Source organism: Lemur catta, chromosome 3 (assembly GCF_020740605.2).
Source record: "Lemur catta isolate mLemCat1 chromosome 3, mLemCat1.pri, whole genome shotgun sequence".
Taxonomy (NCBI): Eukaryota; Metazoa; Chordata; class Mammalia; order Primates; family Lemuridae; genus Lemur; species Lemur catta.
In genome coordinates this window covers 100,690,903-100,709,835 of record NC_059130.1, presented here as the reverse complement: position 1 = coordinate 100,709,835, position 18,933 = coordinate 100,690,903, and the positions used below count along the sequence as shown (strand labels likewise).

Genomic DNA, 18,933 nt, shown 5'->3' with positions numbered 1-18,933 from the left:
TTTTGCCTCTACACACTAATTTTTTTTGTCACCTCAATATCACTAATTCCAGAGGGCATTTCTGGTCCTCATTTTACCTGATCTCTTAGCTGCGTTTGACTTTGTTGACTACTTGCTCCTTCTTGATACTTTCTTTCTTCCCATGGCATTCATGATACAACTGTTTTGGTCTTCCTTCTAGCTCTCTGGATTTTTCTCTTTTGCAGACTCATCATCTTTCTGTTCTGCAAATAGTGGGAGTTCCTCAAGATTCAGATTTAAGCTCTCTTCTCTTTTCACTGTGTTATCTTCCTTGGTGATCTCATCAAGATCATGCTTTCAGTTGCTACCTGTACCTAAATATTACACAAATTTGCATCTCCGTTTCATACTCCTCTTTTGAGCATCCAGCTACTATACTCATTTGCCTTGTTGATATCCTTACTGGGATGATAAACCCTTCAAATTCAAAATGTCTCAAAAAAACCTTATGATCTATTTACTCCTATTACAGAAGCTAGAAATTTAAAAGTTATACATAGAAATTGATTTCCCTTACTCATGCCTCTAGTGTATAAGTGAGTCCCTTAAATATCTCTTGAGTTCATGTGTTTCTTTCCATCTCAACAATTCAACTGCTTTCTTAATTTAAGCTACCCTCATCTCTTCCATAGATTGGCCTAATGACCACATTCCTTCTCTGAAAACATGGCCCCCTTACTCTTTGTTTTAGCTACTATGACCTTTCAATTTCTCAAACATATCTTGCTATCTTCTAGCATAGTGCATTTTTGTATGCCCTTCCTTCTGTCTGAAATGCTTTCTTCCAAACCTCCCCTCTTCTCTAAGTCCTTTGCTGCCTTCAGAATTCAGTTCAGTCATTATTTTAGAATCCCTTCCCGACTAAGTTGTTACTCCCTTCTATGTGCTTTCATTGCTCCATGAGGTTTTCTGTTATAGCATTTATCAGTATTGTAATTTTCATAGTTTTTAAAATTAGTCACTAGGTAGTAAGCACTATAACAGTAGGGACATTATGTATTTCCTGTCACCATGGTATTCCCTAGCACCTCATATACTGCCTGGCATCTAGTAGCCATTCAGTAAATATTTGTTGAATGCACTAATCAGTTCTCTCCCTGCCCATAGCTGAGGTGAAACGTGTTGGAGACACGCTCTTGGGAATGGCTACACAGTGTGTCCAGGTGAAGAACGTGGTCAAGACCTCGCCTCAGACTCTGTCCAACCTCTGCCTCAAGATCAATGTCAAACTTGGTGGCATTAACAACATCCTAGTCCCACACCAGCGGTATGAACTCTGTTGTACACTTGCCCTTGTCAAGGTATCATGCTGGGAATTGATGAAGAGACAGGACCCTAGCCAGGCAAAGTGAATCAGACACAAGGGGGAGAAGATCAGAGTGGGTGTGGATGGTGCCAGCCAGAGAAAACCCAACTCCTCACAATTTTGTTTTCTCTTCCTTGCTTAGCTCTGCCGTCTTTCAACAGCCAGTGATATTCTTGGGAGCAGATGTTACACACCCCCCAGCAGGGGATGGGAAAAAACCTTCTATCACAGCAGTGAGTGATGCTCTCCAGCTATCTCATAAGGTTCTCCTCTAAGCTCTGAGTCCCCAAGACTACAGATGATTTCCTTCCCTCAGCTCTGGCTCTTGACCCTTCATGAGATCTTTTCCATTTAGCTCACCATCCCATTGCCCGTTCCCTTAGAATCTTCATAAAGGTAGCTCTATATGAAGCTCTTTTTCAGGGAGAGTAGTGAGAATATAGTCAGAGACTTGGCTCGGTCTCCATCATTCTTGCTCTGCATTTGAATTTCTCACTCTCCATGCCTGCTTTTGAGATGTAAGGGTGTGACTATGTAGCTCTTCTCTGAAATCCCTTTTAAGGGAATTACTTAGTTGCTGGGACTGTCCTTTCCTCTGCCCCACCCCTACCTCTGATCCGTCTAGTAGATTAGATGTTTCTGTAGTCTCTCTCCTGACTTTTCTACTCCCTGTCCCCTGGGGCTTCCAAAATGCTAGGGATCAGGCCTTCCTTTCCTTCCCACTTGTATTTTCTCAACACTCACATTTCTGTAGGCAGACTGGTCTTACTGCAGTGGAAACCCTATAATATGCTTGTCCCTGTTTTTCTTGTGGCCATCCCTCCTATGCTCTGGCCACTGTCCCCTCTGAAAACAGTGTTACTTCCATCAACCAAAAGAACACTGTCACCATGGATATGGTTCCTGGGTAGATTAGCACTTGAATGGAAAAAAGGATAAACTTAGGGCTGGATGAGGTCATTGTTTGATCCAGTAGTGCTAGACCTTCACATGCCCCTCTGCAAAGGGTAGGGGAATCAAATTTATCAAGTACCTACTGTGAGGTAGACCCTGTGCAAAGTACTTTATATGTGTCACTACAGCACTGCAAGGAGGTATTCTTACCTCCATCTGAGAAGAGGAAAGAGAAGATCAGATGGATTAAGTAACTTCTACATGTGTGATACTACAGAGATTGAAACCAGGGCTCATTGAATCCCAAGCTCTGCTCATTTGATCGCACAGTTTTCTAGGAAGCCTTTCCCCAAACCCACAGCCTGACAATAGAGGGAGGGTGAAGAAAGGTTCTAGGGGCTGATCCTTTCTCTTTGACTGTCAGGTGGTAGGCAGTATGGATGCCCACCCCAGCCGATACTGTGCTACTGTGCGGGTGCAGCGACCACGGCAAGAGATCATTGAAGACTTGTCCTACATGGTGCGTGAGCTGCTCATTCAATTCTACAAGTCCACCCGCTTCAAGCCTACCCGCATCATCTTCTACCGAGATGGGGTCCCTGAAGGCCAGCTCCCCCAGGTAGGGCCCAGAAAACCTTTACACTGAGGCCAGAGGGCTAGGTGCTGCTACCTTTTCTTAGCTATTGGCAGTGGGAGGTGTGCTACTTCTTTTTTTTTTGAGTGCTGATTGATTTATTTATTTCAGTTGATTTATACTATAAGTGACTTCCATGAATATTAGAGTTCCTGAGTATCACTGGAACATTTGCCTACATGCTTGTAGGAAGCTTCTGTAGCATTTTCTTGGTAGGAATTCCAGTTTTTCTGAATTCTCCCTTTCCTTCAGGTGTTCCATTTTGCATTGTTTGTAAATAGCTGGATCATTGTAGTAAGCAGTTAGACATTGTTTCAATGCACAATTTTCTTTTCAGCATTTTACTATGATAAGGAGTCCAGATTTCTTGCAACATTTGGTAAAATTTTGAACTTGTTCAGAACTCCTCTCTCTGGCCTTTTCTCTCACTATTTTAGGGATCAAAACATCTTTTTCAACATGTCTAAGATGCTGCTCTGCAGGGTCAAGTACCATCCTGGTGGGTGTAGAACAAGGCAGCCGGTGTCAGCTCTGGGACAGGGGGTGGGGAGGGGAGGAGCCTGGGCTTGGCCCACACATGCAGCCTCTTGAAGCTTCCCTGGGAAGGAAGCCAGAGGAGGAAGAGTGGAGCATCCTTTGCACAGCCTGGCCATGGCCCTTTCCTTCTTCCTTGAGGTGTGCTGCTTCTTAGGGAGTTTTGCTAAATGGGGTAGGCTTGGGAGCGGGGATTACAACTGAGGGGTGGAGTGTATGAGCATCTATAGACCTTTCTTCTTATAACAGAGGCCCTCAGTCCCTGTTTACTAGTTGGTTCATGTTGAAGACTGATTATTTAGACCAGTGGTTCTCCAAAGTTAGCATATATCAAGATCACCGGGAGGGCTTGTTAAAACAATTTGCAGGGCTCTACCCTCAGGGTTTCTGATTCAGTGAGTCTAGGATGTGAGCCTAGAATTTGCAATACTGACAAGTTTCCTCAGCAGTGCTGCTAGTCTGAAGACCACACTTTGAGAACCAGTGCTGTTTACCTTCTTTCATAATGATCCTCCTATTCATTCTCACTGCCAAGCCTCCATAATCTATTGTTTAGACTTCTATACTGAACTGGTCTCTTTGACTGCCATTTAATAGCATTATAACTATTGTTTATTGTGCACTTCTTACGCTGACCACTTCATTTATGTTCTATGTCATGCTTTATGGTAGCCCTATGAGATAATAATTTTATTATTCCATTTGACAGATGAGAAAACTGAGGCTTAGAAATGTTAAATGATTCTTTGTTGTCACCCAAACCAATGAGGGATAGAACTGGGATTCAGATACATTGGTCTGGCTCCAAAGTCCATGCTCTTAACCATTATGCTCAGTTACCTCTAAGTCATCCAATATTTCCTAAAATACCAGACAAATTTATCATATCACTTTCCTGTTCAGAAATGTCTATTGGCTTCACATAGCTTTGGATTAAAATTCAAACTGCTTAGCAAAGCAGTCAACAGTTATTAAGCTACTAGATTTTCTATGCTTTTACTTAATTATCTTAGTCTTCACAACAGCTTTGTGAGGCAGGTCTTAGTAACATTAACAGATGTGGAGAAAGTGAGATTTAGAGGTGTTGAATAAGTTGCTCAAGGTAATACAATCAGATAAAGCTTGGGTTTAAACCTAGTTCGATTTGATTCCAGATTCTATCCTTTTCTACCATACAGTTTTAACTCCCTGTATCTGACATCTATGGCTGCAGGCAGCTGTTGCCTATGATTATTTACCTGTAGCTTCTTCTTTAGCTGTCCATTTTCTTATAATCCTGCTTCTTTGTGGGACTGAATTCATCTACTCCCTCTGCGCCCATTCTGGAACTATATGTCTGTTCTTCTCTGGTTGTCCAAACCCTGTCTGCTCTTGGAGCCCACAGGGAAACTCCGATTATCTCCTTTTTTTTTTTTTTGAGACAGAGTCTCGCTTTGTTGCCCAGGCTAGAGTGAGTGCCGTGGCATCAACCTAGCTCACAGCAACCTCAAACTCCTGGGCTTAAGCAATCCTTCTGCCTCAGCTTCCTGAGTAGCTGGGACTACAGGCATGTGCCACCATGCCTGGCTAATTTTTTCTATATATATTTTTAATTGGGCAGATAATTTCTTTCTATTTTTAGTAGAGACGGAGGTCTTGCTCTTGCTCAGGCTGGTCTTGAACTCCTGACCTCGAGCCATCCATCCGCCTCGGCCTCCCAGAGTGCTAGGATTACAGGCGTGAGCCACCGTACCCAGCCCCATTATCTCCTTGATCAACCTAACTTTGGGCATTGTAATTTTAGTGATTCCTCTGTGGACCTGGATTCTGTGTCTTGATTTTAGGTCTCTTTATGCATAGGAACCAGGTGAGTGCTCTCTTCTGATGCCAAGCCTCCTGGCCAAGGTTTTATAGGAACATACCTGGTGAACTGAGTATAAGGCTGATTTTGGCAGGAAGGGACTATCATCTGTAATTATTGGGCATCAGCTTAGAAAAGGAGGCTGAGCAAAAAGCCATATTGCAAGTGGCAACCCCTTAGTTCAGAAGGACATGTGAACTCAAAAGGAATTGTATGTCTCTTTCTCTCCCTCCTCATCCTGTGTCTAGATCCTCCACTATGAGCTGCTGGCCATTCGTGATGCCTGCATCAAACTGGAAAAGGACTACCAGCCTGGGATCACTTACATTGTGGTGCAGAAACGCCATCACACCCGCCTTTTTTGTGCTGACAAGAATGAGCGAGTGAGTGAGGGTTTGAGGAGACCAGCCATACCCTCATCCTGTCTCCCTTGTCTTGATAGGGAAGAAGCCCTTGAGATAAAGTCTGGGGACCTAGGCCTTGTCCTATTCATCCTTGCTTGCCCCTTCCTTTTGCCTAGCGTTTATGATCCTTCCTCTCCTACCTTCTTCCTGTAGTATCCCCCTCCTCCCCTCATTCCCTTATACTTCGTCTCCCTCCGCCTAGCTCCCTGGCCTAGACCCCATATATAGACCAGCTCCCAGAGAAGGGGAAGGGAACTACCATTTATTGAACTTCTCCTATGTGCCAGACACTGTACAAGGAGTCTTCCTCACAGCAACCCTGTGAGGTAGGTACTATTATCTCCAGTTTAACCTCAGAAAGGTTAAATGACTTGCTGAGATCACACAGGTAATAAATGGCAAAACCAGGACTTGAACACAGGTCTGTGTGACTTTAGAAGTCTATTATATTAAGACCTGGTACCCTCTGGGAATAGCAACTTCTGCTTTGTTCTTGGGATTCTGGTGAAGTCAGAGTAGAATTGAGCCAGGGCCCTGGTTAGGGCTGGGCAGGTCTTGGGATCTTGGTTGTGTTTGTCTCTATACAGATTGGGAAGAGTGGTAACATCCCAGCTGGGACCACTGTGGACACCAACATCACCCACCCATTTGAGTTTGACTTCTATCTGTGCAGCCACGCAGGCATCCAGGTAGCTGGGCTATGTCCTGGGGTTTCCAATGGGCCAAAGATTAGTTGTTTATTCCCACTGCTTCTAGAATATATCAGTATCACTGAGTAGTGTTCAAATCAGAATCACTCTCTCTTTTTTTTTTTGAGACAGAGTCTCACTCTGTTGCCTGGGCTAGAGTGCCGTGGTGTCAGGCTAGCTCACAGCAACCTCAAACTCCTGGGCTCAAGCAATCCTTCTGCCTCAGCCTCCTGAGTACCTGGGACTACAGGCATGCGCCACCATGCCCAGCTAATTTTTTCTATATATATTTAGTTGTCCAGATAATTGCTTTCTATTTTTTTAGTAGAGACGGGGTCTTGCTTTTGCTCAGGCTGGTCTCGAACTCCTGAGCTCAAATAATCTGCCTGCCTCGGCCTCCCAGAGTGCTAGGATTACAGGTGTGAGCCACTGTGCCCGGCCCAGAATCACTTTCTTAATAAGCCCTGAATGTACTTTCAGGTTGCCTATAAGAAGGGTGCTTTATGACATTGGTGGCTTTTTGACATGGGTGGATCATCCACTCGGCCATGTTCTTACCAGTGATCCTGTTCTTCATCAGCCATCCCCTCTGCCCAACCTGGGTTCCCTCACCTTCCTATCTTCCCAGGGAACCAGCCGACCATCCCATTACTATGTCCTTTGGGATGACAACCGTTTCACAGCGGATGAGCTCCAGATCTTGACATACCAGCTGTGCCACACTTATGTACGATGCACACGCTCCGTCTCTATCCCAGCACCTGCCTACTATGCCCGCTTGGTGGCTTTCCGGGCACGATACCACCTGGTGGACAAAGAGCATGACAGGTGAGGCCTGGGATCAGGCTGGTTTCCTTTTTGCTTCAGTCTATTGTACTAGATGCTCTTAACTTTCCTTGGGTAGAAGGAAAAGGGTGCTGTTCAGTTTGCCCTTCAGCTTATCTGCCCAAAGCTGGGATGGGTTTTCTCTTAAGTTGGTAAGGGAATTGGCACCCCAGGGATGAGTGAGGTAATTGGCAGCAGTTCAATTCACCAGGAAGGATTTCTTTCATTTTTTTCCTTTTCAGTGGAGAGGGGAGCCACATATCGGGGCAGAGCAATGGGCGGGACCCCCAGGCCCTCGCCAAAGCCGTGCAGGTTCACCAGGATACTCTGCGCACCATGTACTTCGCTTGAAGGCAGAACGCTGTTACCTCACTGGATAGAAGAAAGCTTTCCAAGCCCCAAGAGCTGTGCCACCCAAATCCAGAGGAAGCAAGGAGGAGGGAGGTGGGGTAGGGAGCAGAGCACGAGGCCTTGTTTCCTTCTGTGGAGGTGGTGTAAGGGTGGGGAACAGGGCCAGCAAGACAGACCACCAGCCAGAAATCTCTTATATCAACCTCATGTCCCCCACCCCTCACCCCATCTTGTCACATCTGGCCCTGACCCCACTGGACCAAGAGGGGTGCCCACCATACACACAGGTGTCTCATGTGACTCACAGTGCTAAAGACTCATGCTTGACAGCTTGGTAAGGTCGGCTCTGCAGCCCTGCGGACAAAAGCTGGTAGGTTTGGGTTTGATACTTTAGATGGGAAAGTGAGGGGCTTGAGAAAGTGGGTGGGAGGAGGGAAGGATTTTTTAGGAGCCTTAATCAGAAAAGGTCTAGATTTGTTTAAGAAGAAAAATGAAACCAGACCCAGATCAATATTTTAGGATACTAGATGTTTTAATGGGTTCAGAATCCAGTTTGTAGGAAGATTTTTAATGGTTTTGGTTGCTCCTCCCCCATCTGTCACCCTCCCCCACCCCCCGCCGCCCTCATTCCTCTCTCTCCACATTTTCTACCCCACCTTACACCTCTTCCCTGACAGACATCCAGCCCCTAGTAATACTTAAGGCACTATGGCACTTAGCTCTGAAGTGACACGACCCTGTCTTCCTTCCGCCTGCTGGTGGGTAACCAGTGCCTTCCCTGTAATGGTAATGCTGCAGAACTGCAACCTTTTGTACCTTTCTTTGGGGGATGGGGTGGGGATGGGAGAGGAGATAGGTGGGGAAGAAATACCCCAGACTCAGCAAGCATCCAGCCAGAATGCCAGCTATTTTGCATTTGAAGGAATTGACTTCCACATTCATTAAGCTTTTTAAAAGATCACAACCTCAAGATGGTTAAAATCCATTGACATTTGCACTTTCAGATATGACAAGTCTCAGAGCTGCTTCCTGAGATGACTGGCCCCTGGCCTTTCCAGTTATGCCTCCTTTTCTTCCTGTTCCCCCCACCTCCCACCCTGCCTGGGTCTGGAGTTACTTTCATAGCATTTCTCATTCTTCTTTTTTCCCCTGACGGTCAAGTCTCTTATGTTTCAATATTTCTTAACTGGGGTGTCTTATAACAAAAGATCCTTAGGTCTAAAATAAGAAAAAAAGAGAGAAAACAAAATGTTATTTTTATACCATAACTTGAGTCTATTGCCAAAATTTTGAAATCCCTCCATGCTGAATGAGTTTATATCCCAGAAACACTGAGCCATCAGAAGGAACGGTGTACCTGACCTGTTCTCTGGCCTGACTAGGTAGGGGGTGGTTATCTCCCCAAGGTGGGGCTCAGACTCCATCCTTCCTCTGTGCAGATAATAACCTTTTTCTTGCTACAGCCTCTCTCCTCTGTACCGTCCTGCACTCTTTCTTGCAAGTGCATCTTCTTTTCCTCTGGACTGGCCTCTGACCCTCTGGCTTATCCTAGATTGCATTGTGTTCTGTGGACAGGCTGAGGAATTTTGCTGCTCCCTATTGCTTCTGTTTACACAAATGAATTTTTCCTGGTTTCCCACTAGGGCATGTGAGTGGGTGGCATGGGCTTTTTTTTTTTTTTTTTTTTTTTTTGTCCTGAGATACGGGGTTTGGCTGTCTTGCAGGACTGGAGGAGGTGGTTCTAGCTTGGTCCCTGCTGGCCTTGAGGCATGGCCCTCTATTTCCTTGACTGTTCATTTTTTTCCTGCCCAATTACTTGGGCTGGGGAGTTGCAACTTCAGTGTGGAATTTCTTCTTTTTGAGGAGCCTTGGCTTGGGTTTGCCCCAATCTGGTGATGAAGCCATGATACTTTAGACCTAGCCCAGGCTTGGAGGCCAGCCAGAGGAAGGAGGGTCTGAATCCTGGCCTATGGAGTTAGAGCTACCCTTTCCTCTCCCTAGCAGCCCTTGTATGACCCAGATTTGCTATGCAAAACAATCTATCCCAGGTTCTGTTCTGGTAGGCTATGTTGTTTAGTAACTTCACAAACCATAGCACATTCATTATGGAGAAAGCATCAGGACTGTTGAGTAACTCCTCCTCTACTATTTTCCTGCTGGCTACAGCATGGGGTGCCCCGTGGGTACAAGCCCAGCTGAAGAACAGAATGGAGGGCTCTGGGAGGAGGCAGCTCACTGGAGAGCCTACATTCCTTACACAAGTGCCTAAAGAGAGTGATGCCAACACTCCATCTGCCCTGTCCATTGCCTTCACATACAGTCTACTTCGTGTTCCGTCACCCTTTGGGGAGGGAAGCTCTCCTGGGACAGTGGGCTCTGCATGTTCTCTGCTTGGGTACATTTTGGGGCTGGGATCAGGGCACTATTCCTGGAGGGTCCAGTTATTCACCAGCATTCACAAATGTCCATAGGGAGCAGGTGACAGCCACACTCCCAGCAACTTTGTGTTCTCTCTTTGCCTCACTCTCTCCACTTGAGTTTTCAGCTGGGGCTTGACATACATTTTTAGCCCTTTGGCATTGCATGTGGCATTCAGTAAATAAATGCAAGAGAGAAACAGCTTGGGAAATGACAAGAAAAAATGACTTCTTTGATTTTTTTTTTTTTTTTTAATTTTTGAGATTTGAAAAATGACCCCTGACCTTGAGGATTATTCTTGCTTGAAAGGTGGTGCATGCAGATTGAGAAGTGGTGTTGGCAGCCTTTGGCTTGTGTGGATTTGGTCTAAGTGGTGCTTCCTACCCACGCTCCAGGGAAGCGCTGGGGAGACCCCAGCCTCATCTTAAACAGGTCTCTTTCTCCCTCTGTTCCTCTTTTCTGCCTTCTTTTTCCCTCTTCTCTCTTTGCCCGGCTTCCTTTTCCTTTTTCTGTTCACTTTGCTTGCTGGCCTGCCTATGTGCCTATGTGATAATGAAATCTCTGCATGGCCACAATGATCCCACTGTTAGCTGGCAAGGTCAGGCTTAGCTCCTTGACTGCAGAAGACCAAGAGTCTGTTCCCCAAGCACTGAGGTGTCCACCCTGGGCTGGACTGCCCTCTAGCTTACACTAAGGCAAAATAGCAGGCTTGCCCAGTAGGCATGAAATCAGGAGGGCTTCTTGCAGTTTCCACTCCTGTTTACTCCTTGGAGCTGGTTTCCCTCATTGGTTTTTCTAGATCTGTTTCCTTTACTCTCTGCCTGCCCCCTTTCCCCTCCCTTTTCTGGAGATTGTCTTATGTTGAGCTACTTGGGTATCCAGGATTGGAGCATTAGGGGACACATATACATGGGGAGGAAGAGAGTGGTGAGGAGAGAATGGAGAAAATCCAGATAAAAGGTAGGAAAGGAGAGCTCTTCTCTTTGTTTATCCAGTCCAGCCTGACCCATTATGCTTGAGGTGCTAATGCTGGCCTCTAGGGATAAGTCTGGGGCTGTTTTTCTTGGAAACTTAGGCTTAGAATAAGGCTGAAGAAGAAGGTACCTAAAATTATGAAACCTTCCTAAAAATCTTGTACTTCCCACCTGTTAGGTAGCTTCTCTGTGGCCTCTTCTTAGGCTAAGTAGCAATGTTTTTGGATACTTTTCTTTTTCTGTCCAGAATTCCGTGAATGAGGCCAGCACTCAAGATGGGCAGCCAAGGGAACACTGACTTATTAGCTGGCCCATGGATATCTGCAAGGCTGGTGGGACAATGTTTTGGACCTGGCATCATGTGTAACAAACAAGGATGGAAGTTTCTTCTCCTTCAGGGTAGAAAGGTCATCTCAAACTAGCCAAAAGACAGTTTTGGAAACTACATTGGGGGAAGTTATTTTTATTTATTTACTGGGCCTAGGCCAATTCAGGATGGTAGCTGGGATGCCTTCCTTCTTAAAGTCTGATCATGGCAGGAATATGCAGGGCACTCTTTCCTATTTGGCCTTCTAAGCAGATTGGGAAAGAGGGATTCTCTGGTTTTCTCTTTCCCCCTACTTATTAGGACTTGCCTTCTCCCTGGGCAGGGAGAGAGGTTGAGTTGGTGCTCTCCCCTTACTCTACTCCTATTGACTTAGAACCTCTGGCTGCTGTTTTGGGAGCCCAAGAAAGGGAGTGGAAGGATTGGGCTAAAACAAACAGAATGAGGTAAGGAGGGGATATTTCCTCATTTCCTTCTTTGAAAAGGAAACTAGGAAACCCTCCAAGAATTGTGCAAGTTAAGACAATGTGTCCAATGCCCTGAGTCCCCTGGTGTAGTAGCAATAAGGAAAAATGAAATGACTTTCCTGCACACACAGTCCAACCTGATTGGTGTGTGATGTTGCACTTAGCATCCATGTGGTGGGCATGTGTGACTACTCTGGGTTTCACTTTAGTTTCTAAACTTTTTATCCCTCTCAAGTCCAGCATGGATGGGGAAACGTCCCTGGAACCCCACAGCTGTGTACTTGTTTGCATTTGTTTCCCTTTGAGACTTGTGTTTGTGTCCTGCTTTGAGCTGTATCTTGTCTAGTCCATTGTGAAATTATCCCAGCAGCTGTAATGTACAGTTCCTTCTGAAGCAAGCAGCATCAGCAGCATAATTCTGTGTTTTATAAAGAAAACAGTGGCTTCTATTTCTAAAGTGCAGTCTCTCTCTTTTTTTTTTTTCCTACCAGTAAAACAAACTTTTGGGATTAATTACATCTCTGATAGGCTTTATGTTAAAATAATACTGTAGATTGTTATGCAGTAATACTTCACAAGGCCTCCATTTATTCTTCATCCAACAAACATGCAAAGCACTGTGCCAGCAGTATTGTGGGAGAGAAGGCAGGCACAGTTTGAAAATGAGGAAAACAGTGTCTCTCTCCTTAAGGAACTTAAAGTTTGAGGGGGGATACAATTAGCCAAATAGTCCTGTGGTACACGACAAAGATAATGAGGGACTGGAACAAGGCTATAGCAATGACTATAGAGAGGGAAGAGCAGATTTGAGAGATGAGATAGTTGGACTCAGTGGTTGATGGGAAGGGAAGAGAGGAGGAGAGGCTAATGCCCAGATTTCTGCTTTAGCATGTGAGTATATTGGAACATTCTTCTAATCAAAATGGAGGTGGGGGAGGAGTAGAAGGAAGGCAGTGAGTTTTGTAAAGAAAGATAATTAGCCTTATGTAGACTGATTTGAGGTCCTTGTAGAGCAATGAGGGTAAGGTTTCCAGTAAACAGATTTGGTGCTTACCTAAGACTGCAAAACCACGGTTACAGATGTGGGAGTCATACTGATATAGGTGGTAGTTAAAGCCATAGACATGAATAAGATAGTTTAGAAAATTAGTTAAGGAGAGAAACATAGTGTATAAACCTAAAAAACTCAATTTAAGGCATGGTGAGAGAAAGCAAAACCTAAGGTGACAGTCAAATCACGGGTAGATACCTTATATTTTTTTGACTGGTTTAATGAGGTGGGAGAAAAATCAAGAATGGAAGAGAATCCATGAAGAGTGATTAACAACGTAAACTGCTGTGGAGAGGGAATATTTTTTTTCTCATTTTAATATCCTACTCCACATTTTGTTTGGGATCTTATAACTATATGACTGGCTTAGGTCATTCTCCAGTATTTTCTAGTTAGCATTAGACAAACTCAAATAAGGCTAAGACTAGGACTTTCAAGTTGACTGCAACTACCCACCACCACTACCCTACAGCTTCTTCCCGTCCTTAGGAGATAATTGTAAAAGAATAAACAAAACCTAATTTTGTTTGTGACCAGTTTTAAAGACAGTGTTCCAGTACATGAGGTAGCACTTAGTAGCTTGCTTGTATTTATTTTCATTACTTGTCTTCCCAGTGCCTGTGAACTTCTAGGAGCAGAAACTACATTTTATACATTTTTGTCATCTCAGGGCTAGAGCATATATCAAGGGATCAATATTTGTGAGTTCAATTAAAATGAACTAGTAATCTGTGATGTAGGAGTTTGGTGGGGGGAATCAAGAAGTGATATTGAGTACACAGGATGGACTCCGCATTCCTGAATCTTCAGGTAAGCAGAAATCTAACCAGATTATCATCTTTTCCCAGTCTCACCCCAAGTTGGAGGTTCTATGGTTTTGTACCTAAAGCTGGTGGTATAATTGTCAAGCATGTAAGTTCTGGGATTCTTCTCTGGTACTGCTAGAGCACTGTTATTTCTGTGTACTACGGAAAGATGGCTCAGAGAGGGATTCTGTTGGAGGGCCTAGTGAGAAATCAGTGGCAGCCAGCGTGTACATATGTGGGCCTAGCATTCCTCTGGATGCCTTGTGACTTTTCAAATGGCAGAGCTAACCTGTGGCCACTATCTGCCAGATTCCCTTGGGAAAGAGCCAACCAGCCCCATGCTCCTTTTCAGCAGCAAGGGTTAGGGAATTTGAACTTGAGCAAATTGGAACATGGAGTAGATTTTTCCCAGTTAAAATAAAACATGAAATAAATTTATGACCCTGAGTGAAACAGAAATAATGTACTTAGCAGAGAGAGTAGGAGGATGACCATTGTGGCAAAATTTTGCTTTAAACTTCAGTTTTAGAAGAGATTGATGTTGAAAGGGCTTTGAGGTTTGGCTTTTGGTTGCTACTCAAGAGAAAAAGACTAGAATCCCAGGGCTTGCATTGTCTGAGCCTGGAGCTCAAGGTTTTGAGCAAAGGCTTGTCCTATATCCTTGGACATACCTTTTCAGCATTGGTTGAGCAGCCTTCCTTCTGCTCTGTCAACAGGCAAAATGTTCTGTAGCCCATTCTTGTCTAACAGGTGTCTTGGGGTAGAGTAAGACTGGATCTTTGTTGGGTATCTCTTGGCTCAGCAGACCCCAGAATCTCATGGCAGTTAGGGTTTGGTTGTTAAAGGAAAGGGTTATAGTGTAAAGAAAAGACTAGTTTGAAGTTCTGAGCCAGGGCCATCCCCAGGCTGCTGTCTGTACTGCTTGCATGGAAAGTAACATTGAATTGGAAAATAAGCTCTCTCTGTTTGTTTTTAGCTTTCCAGGCATTTATTCCTCTGATGGTAGGCTGAGGAAAGCTGGCAGGCTTAGAAGGTACACAGCATGTGACAGAAGCACTCCTTCAAAACAGTTGTGTCAAGGAGGAGGAGCTGGGGAAATGAATTTGTTGGGTAATGAGGTGCATTTAGAAGTTTTTCACTTAAGCATCACAACTGCCTTCCCTAGGAAGGTTTTTTAGGCCTATGTGGCTTACCCTGCAGGAACATCCTGTACTCTTGTTCTGGACTGCAGCAGCTTCACCACCATCCTCTTGGCAATGAATTGTTTTTGAGGGGATGAAGTAATATTGAGGGACCTTTCTAGGGAGACCTCAGTCCCTCTTCCCGATCTTCCAAAGGCAGGGAACTTTCCTCTTAAAAGAAGCAGTGGGAGCTCCTCTCTAACAGTGGATCTGTTAATGAGAATGAGCTGCAAAAGGAGGAAAGGCTTGCTTGGGTACTTTGAAGTTCTTGGGTAGGTGTTTTGTACAGTATCTGTTATATAATTTCATCTTTGCAGCAATCATGTGAAATAGTTTATCAGTTGCATATTACAAAGTCCTTATTAAGGAAACTATCATTTCACATGACAGGAAATCTTGATTTAATATGGCTCCAAGGTTGGTTAATTCAGTGGCTCAATGATAACACCAAAGAACCAGGTTCTTGCCATCTTTTTGCACTGCTGTCCCCTGTTGGTTTATCTGCCTGCTAGTTCACCTCCTGGTCCCAATATGACTACCATAATTCCAGGAATGAAATGCTGACAAAACAATGTCTAGCTGTGAGGGACTAATTTTCCCCAGTGTTTCCTTCTAAAGAAGTCTTTCCCTGGAAGCTCTGGCAGATCTGGCCTCATCTCGTCTTTACTATTATGAAATGGGTCATCTTCTCACTCCTATTCTGTCATTGGCAAAGCAAATAAGATCAGCATGAGTGGCTTAGATAAATAAGGAGTTACCCTCTGAGTCATGTGGACTATGAAGTCTAGTCATGTCTACTAGCAAGAAAGCAGATAAGAGTATTCAGCAGCTTCTGCTCTATGTAGCTACTCTGACTTTTACAGATGAGGAAAATGAATCTCAGAATGACTTTCCCAGGATCACAGTGAGTAGCACAGGGCCTCCTCTATTTTTCCCTAAAGCCCAAATGTTTTATATTGTGTCTTGCTGCAGTATGAAGTAACTTCTTTCTGCCTTGTAGAAACTGATGGTCTAGGAGAAGAGATTGACTCTAATCTTGGCCCATGTGAGAGGATTTTATCTGGTTGTTCTTCTCATCCAGTGATGTTTCTTATCGAACATACGAATCAGAGTATAAAAGTCCTAAGTGGAGTAGAATAATAGTGGCAGCAAGGAGGGAGACACAGGTACTGTGAGTCCCTGAGCCTGACTTTCTGGGCTTGGGGCCCTTACCGGCAGTTACAGTAGGCACCTGGCCACCCTGAGTCTTTCCTGAGTGCACTGGGTATGTGGTAGCTCATTATGCCTTTCTCTAATGACCAGTGATATTGATCATCTTTTCATGTGCTTACTTGCTATCCCCATATCTTCATTGTTAAATTGTTTGTTCACATCTTTTACTCATTTTAAAATTGGGTTTGTTTTATTAAGTTATAAAAGTTCTTTATTCTAGACACAAGTCCTTTGTTACATACCGTTTGCATACATTTTCTCCCAGTCTGTTGCATGCCTTTTCATTTTGAAGAGCAAAAGTTTTAAATTGGCCAGGTGCAGTGGCTCACACCTATAATCCTAGCACTCTGGAAGGCCAAAGTGGGAGGATCGAATGAGGTCAGGAGTTCGAGACCAGCCTGAGCAAGAGCAAGACCCTGTCTCTACCAAAAATAGAAAAAATTAGCTGGGTGTGGTGGCACACACCTGTAGTCCCAGCTCCTTGGGAGGCTGAGGCAGGAGGCTCACTGGAGCCTAGGAGTTGGAGGTTGCAGTGAGCTATGATGACACCACTGCACTCTACCCAAGACAACAGAATGAGACTCTGTCTCAAAAAAAAAAAAATCATTTTTAAATTTTGATGTCCAATGTATTAAAGTCCAGTTTATTGCTTTTTTTCTTTTCTAGTTTGTGCTTTTTGTATCATATTTTAAGAAATTTTGCATTGGGTATTTTGTGGCTGCTGAGGAGGCTTAGCTTTCAGAGGGCACTGATTCATCTGCACATAAGATTTTGTACTATTTCTATAGTTCTTCCTTCTGAGAACAACCAGTGCCACTAGGGATGAGGGCAGAGTTTTAGTCTGCTTCCTGAGTCCCATTCTTGAAGCTCATTCTTTTATTGATCTGTCCATCCATCAATCCAACAGATCTTTGCTGAATGCTGCTATGTGCCAGTCACTGGCACTGTTCTAGGCACTGGGGCTATGACTTAAGATACTCAAAGACTCTGCTCTGTGCCCTTAAGAGCAGACTCAATTGGGAATAAGTTATCCAAAAATAGGGGGTACGTGTATTCAGGGGAGATCTTCATACAGCATTGCCTTTGGCAGAATCCTTCAAACCTTTTTGTCTTCCCACTTCCTGGTATTTACAATTCATGAGCCTTTCACATGGGGTTCCTTTAAAGAGGTGGGTTCCTGGATAGCAGAAGTAGATAGGAAGGCATCATTGACATTTATTGAGTTGAATGGAATCAGAGGGTATAAATCCTGCACCATCAATGTCAGAAAAGAAGGCAGTAGCCCATCTCAAAGGTTCATCAGTATCACCATGTCTATTCTGGAAGAAGCTGAAGAAGCCTGCATTCATTTAGGGAACCAGTTCCAGAATCATGGGGTTGAGGGTGTAATAGACCCTTGCACAAGAGTTGGTATTTACCCTGTCAGATGCTGCTACCAAGATTTGGATTGTGTACAGTCAAGGATTAAAAATGACTTTTAAAATGCAGTGTTTCATCTGGTGACATTTAATTTGATATTTTAAAATTGGGGAGGTTATTTTCAGTCACAGAGGTAGGGACGTGAAGGAAGAAGAAAGTGAGGGAGAATTAGAGTCAGATGTGGTTTTGAGTCCCATCCATTTATTAAGTGTGCATTATGTAGTAGGTGAATCTAACAAGTGCTTTAAAATGGTAACTATAGTAAATACTTTTGTTATTCACTAACATTTAGGGAGGGTTTTCTCTGCTTTAATGCATTACCTAACGTCACAACAACTGTGTAAGGTACATACTATTCTCTCAATTTTTCAGATGAGGAAATTGAAGCCCAAAGAGATCAAGTGACTGATCCAAAGTCCCACAGTGAGTTGGGGGAACTGAAGATAGGATATTTGTTCTCCTTTTCCTTTAAAAAAAATGTACTTTGATTTAAAAGTCTAAACCACATTACTGATGTATGGAGACATAGGGAAAAATCATGAATCATTTCTCAGCCTGAGTAAAATAGTATTATGTTTCATTAAGGCAACAAATATTTATTAAGGACCTGCTATTTGCCTGACAGTGTGCTAGATCTGGTTTCCTTATAAAGCTTACATTCTAGTGGGGAGGGAGGCACGCAAAAAAGTAGTAACTAAATATATTACAGACTAGGCAAAGGGCTATTAAGGCAATATTGTAATAGGGGTGCCCCACTATAGACTGATGATCCAGGAAAGGCCTCTCTCAGCTGTCTACCGTTGAGGTATAAAAAGCAGCGTCTGGGTGTGGGGTGGGGAGGAAGGGAAGGGAGGAGAGAGATGCTTCCTGGCCAAGGCAACCGAAAGCGGAGAGGCTCCAAGTCAGAAGAAGAAGGGCTTGGCCCACTGGGGAATTGGAAGTCGACCAGTATAGTTGTAGCAGCCATGAAGACAAGTCTTACTGCAGGGAAAGGCCGAGGGGCCCGTTTATGCCATGCGTTTTGACCCTGGAGAGGAGTTTGGGTTTTCTCAGTGTGATGGGGAGCTATTAAAGAGTTTTAAACATAGAAACTATTCGATCTGATGTTTGTGTAATGTCCTGATTCTTAATTTTTTTCCAAACGATAGTATACGTTCTTCCCCTAAAAGTGGTGGTTAAAGCCGCCCTACGGACTTGGAAAGATTTTAAATTGCGGTGGTCACTTGACCGCCTGTGAGGAGGCGGAGCGTGGGGCGGTCCAAACTGGGCGTGGCGGGGGTGTGGGTCAGGAAGGAGGGTGGCCCTGCCCCAGCGGCTCCGCCCGGGGCCTCTCAGCTGCTGGTCCGCATCCGCCACGGCCGGCTGCCAGTTAGGCTGCGCCTCAGGTAAGCTCCGCCGCCGGCTGCGACGTCGCTGCAGGCAGACACCGCCCCCACTGGGGAGGCGCGAGGAGTCCAGTCCCTCGGGGTCGTCTCTGACAGGCACGGCCCAGCAGGGGGAGGCCGAGCCCGCCGCCGTGGGCCCCCGGCCCTGCGCCCCTCCCTGTCACCTCCCCGGCGTCCTCTGCGCCGGTCGCTCCCGC

At 44.7% G+C, this 18,933-nt stretch overlaps 2 protein-coding genes and 1 pseudogene across 6 annotated transcripts in view; 2 read left to right on the top strand and 1 right to left on the bottom strand.

Moving 5' to 3' along the window:
- Positions 1–17,738, top strand: part of LOC123635774 (protein argonaute-1) — a 40,191-nt gene extending 22,453 nt beyond the window's left edge. For 3 of the 5 annotated variants that reach the window (XR_006734209.1, XR_006734208.1, XR_006734206.1), the window contains 8 exons: positions 1,129–1,288; positions 1,470–1,560; positions 2,646–2,840; positions 5,478–5,612; positions 6,221–6,322; positions 6,951–7,150; positions 7,390–7,868; positions 11,138–12,139. Coding sequence is in view for 1 of the 5 variants with exons in the window: in XM_045548276.1 (XP_045404232.1) it covers positions 1,129–1,288; positions 1,470–1,560; positions 2,646–2,840; positions 5,478–5,612; positions 6,221–6,322; positions 6,951–7,150; positions 7,390–7,498 (992 nt within the window). In the remaining 4 variants the exon portion in view is untranslated. Of the gene's footprint in view, positions 1–1,128; positions 1,289–1,469; positions 1,561–2,645; positions 2,841–5,477; positions 5,613–6,220; positions 6,323–6,950; positions 7,151–7,389; positions 12,140–17,723 lie in introns of those variants that run through there. The other 2 variants (XR_006734207.1, XM_045548276.1) reach the window with 2 other exon arrangements.
- Positions 3,031–3,350, bottom strand: LOC123635775 (annotated as a pseudogene).
- An 898-nt stretch (positions 17,739–18,636) lies between the features above and the next one.
- Positions 18,637–18,933, top strand: part of LOC123635776 (protein argonaute-3) — a 95,113-nt gene continuing 94,816 nt past the window's right edge. Inside the window, exon 1 of the mRNA XM_045548277.1 lies at positions 18,637–18,736. The gene's annotated coding sequence lies outside the window, so the exon portion shown is untranslated. The remainder of the gene's footprint in view (positions 18,737–18,933) is intronic.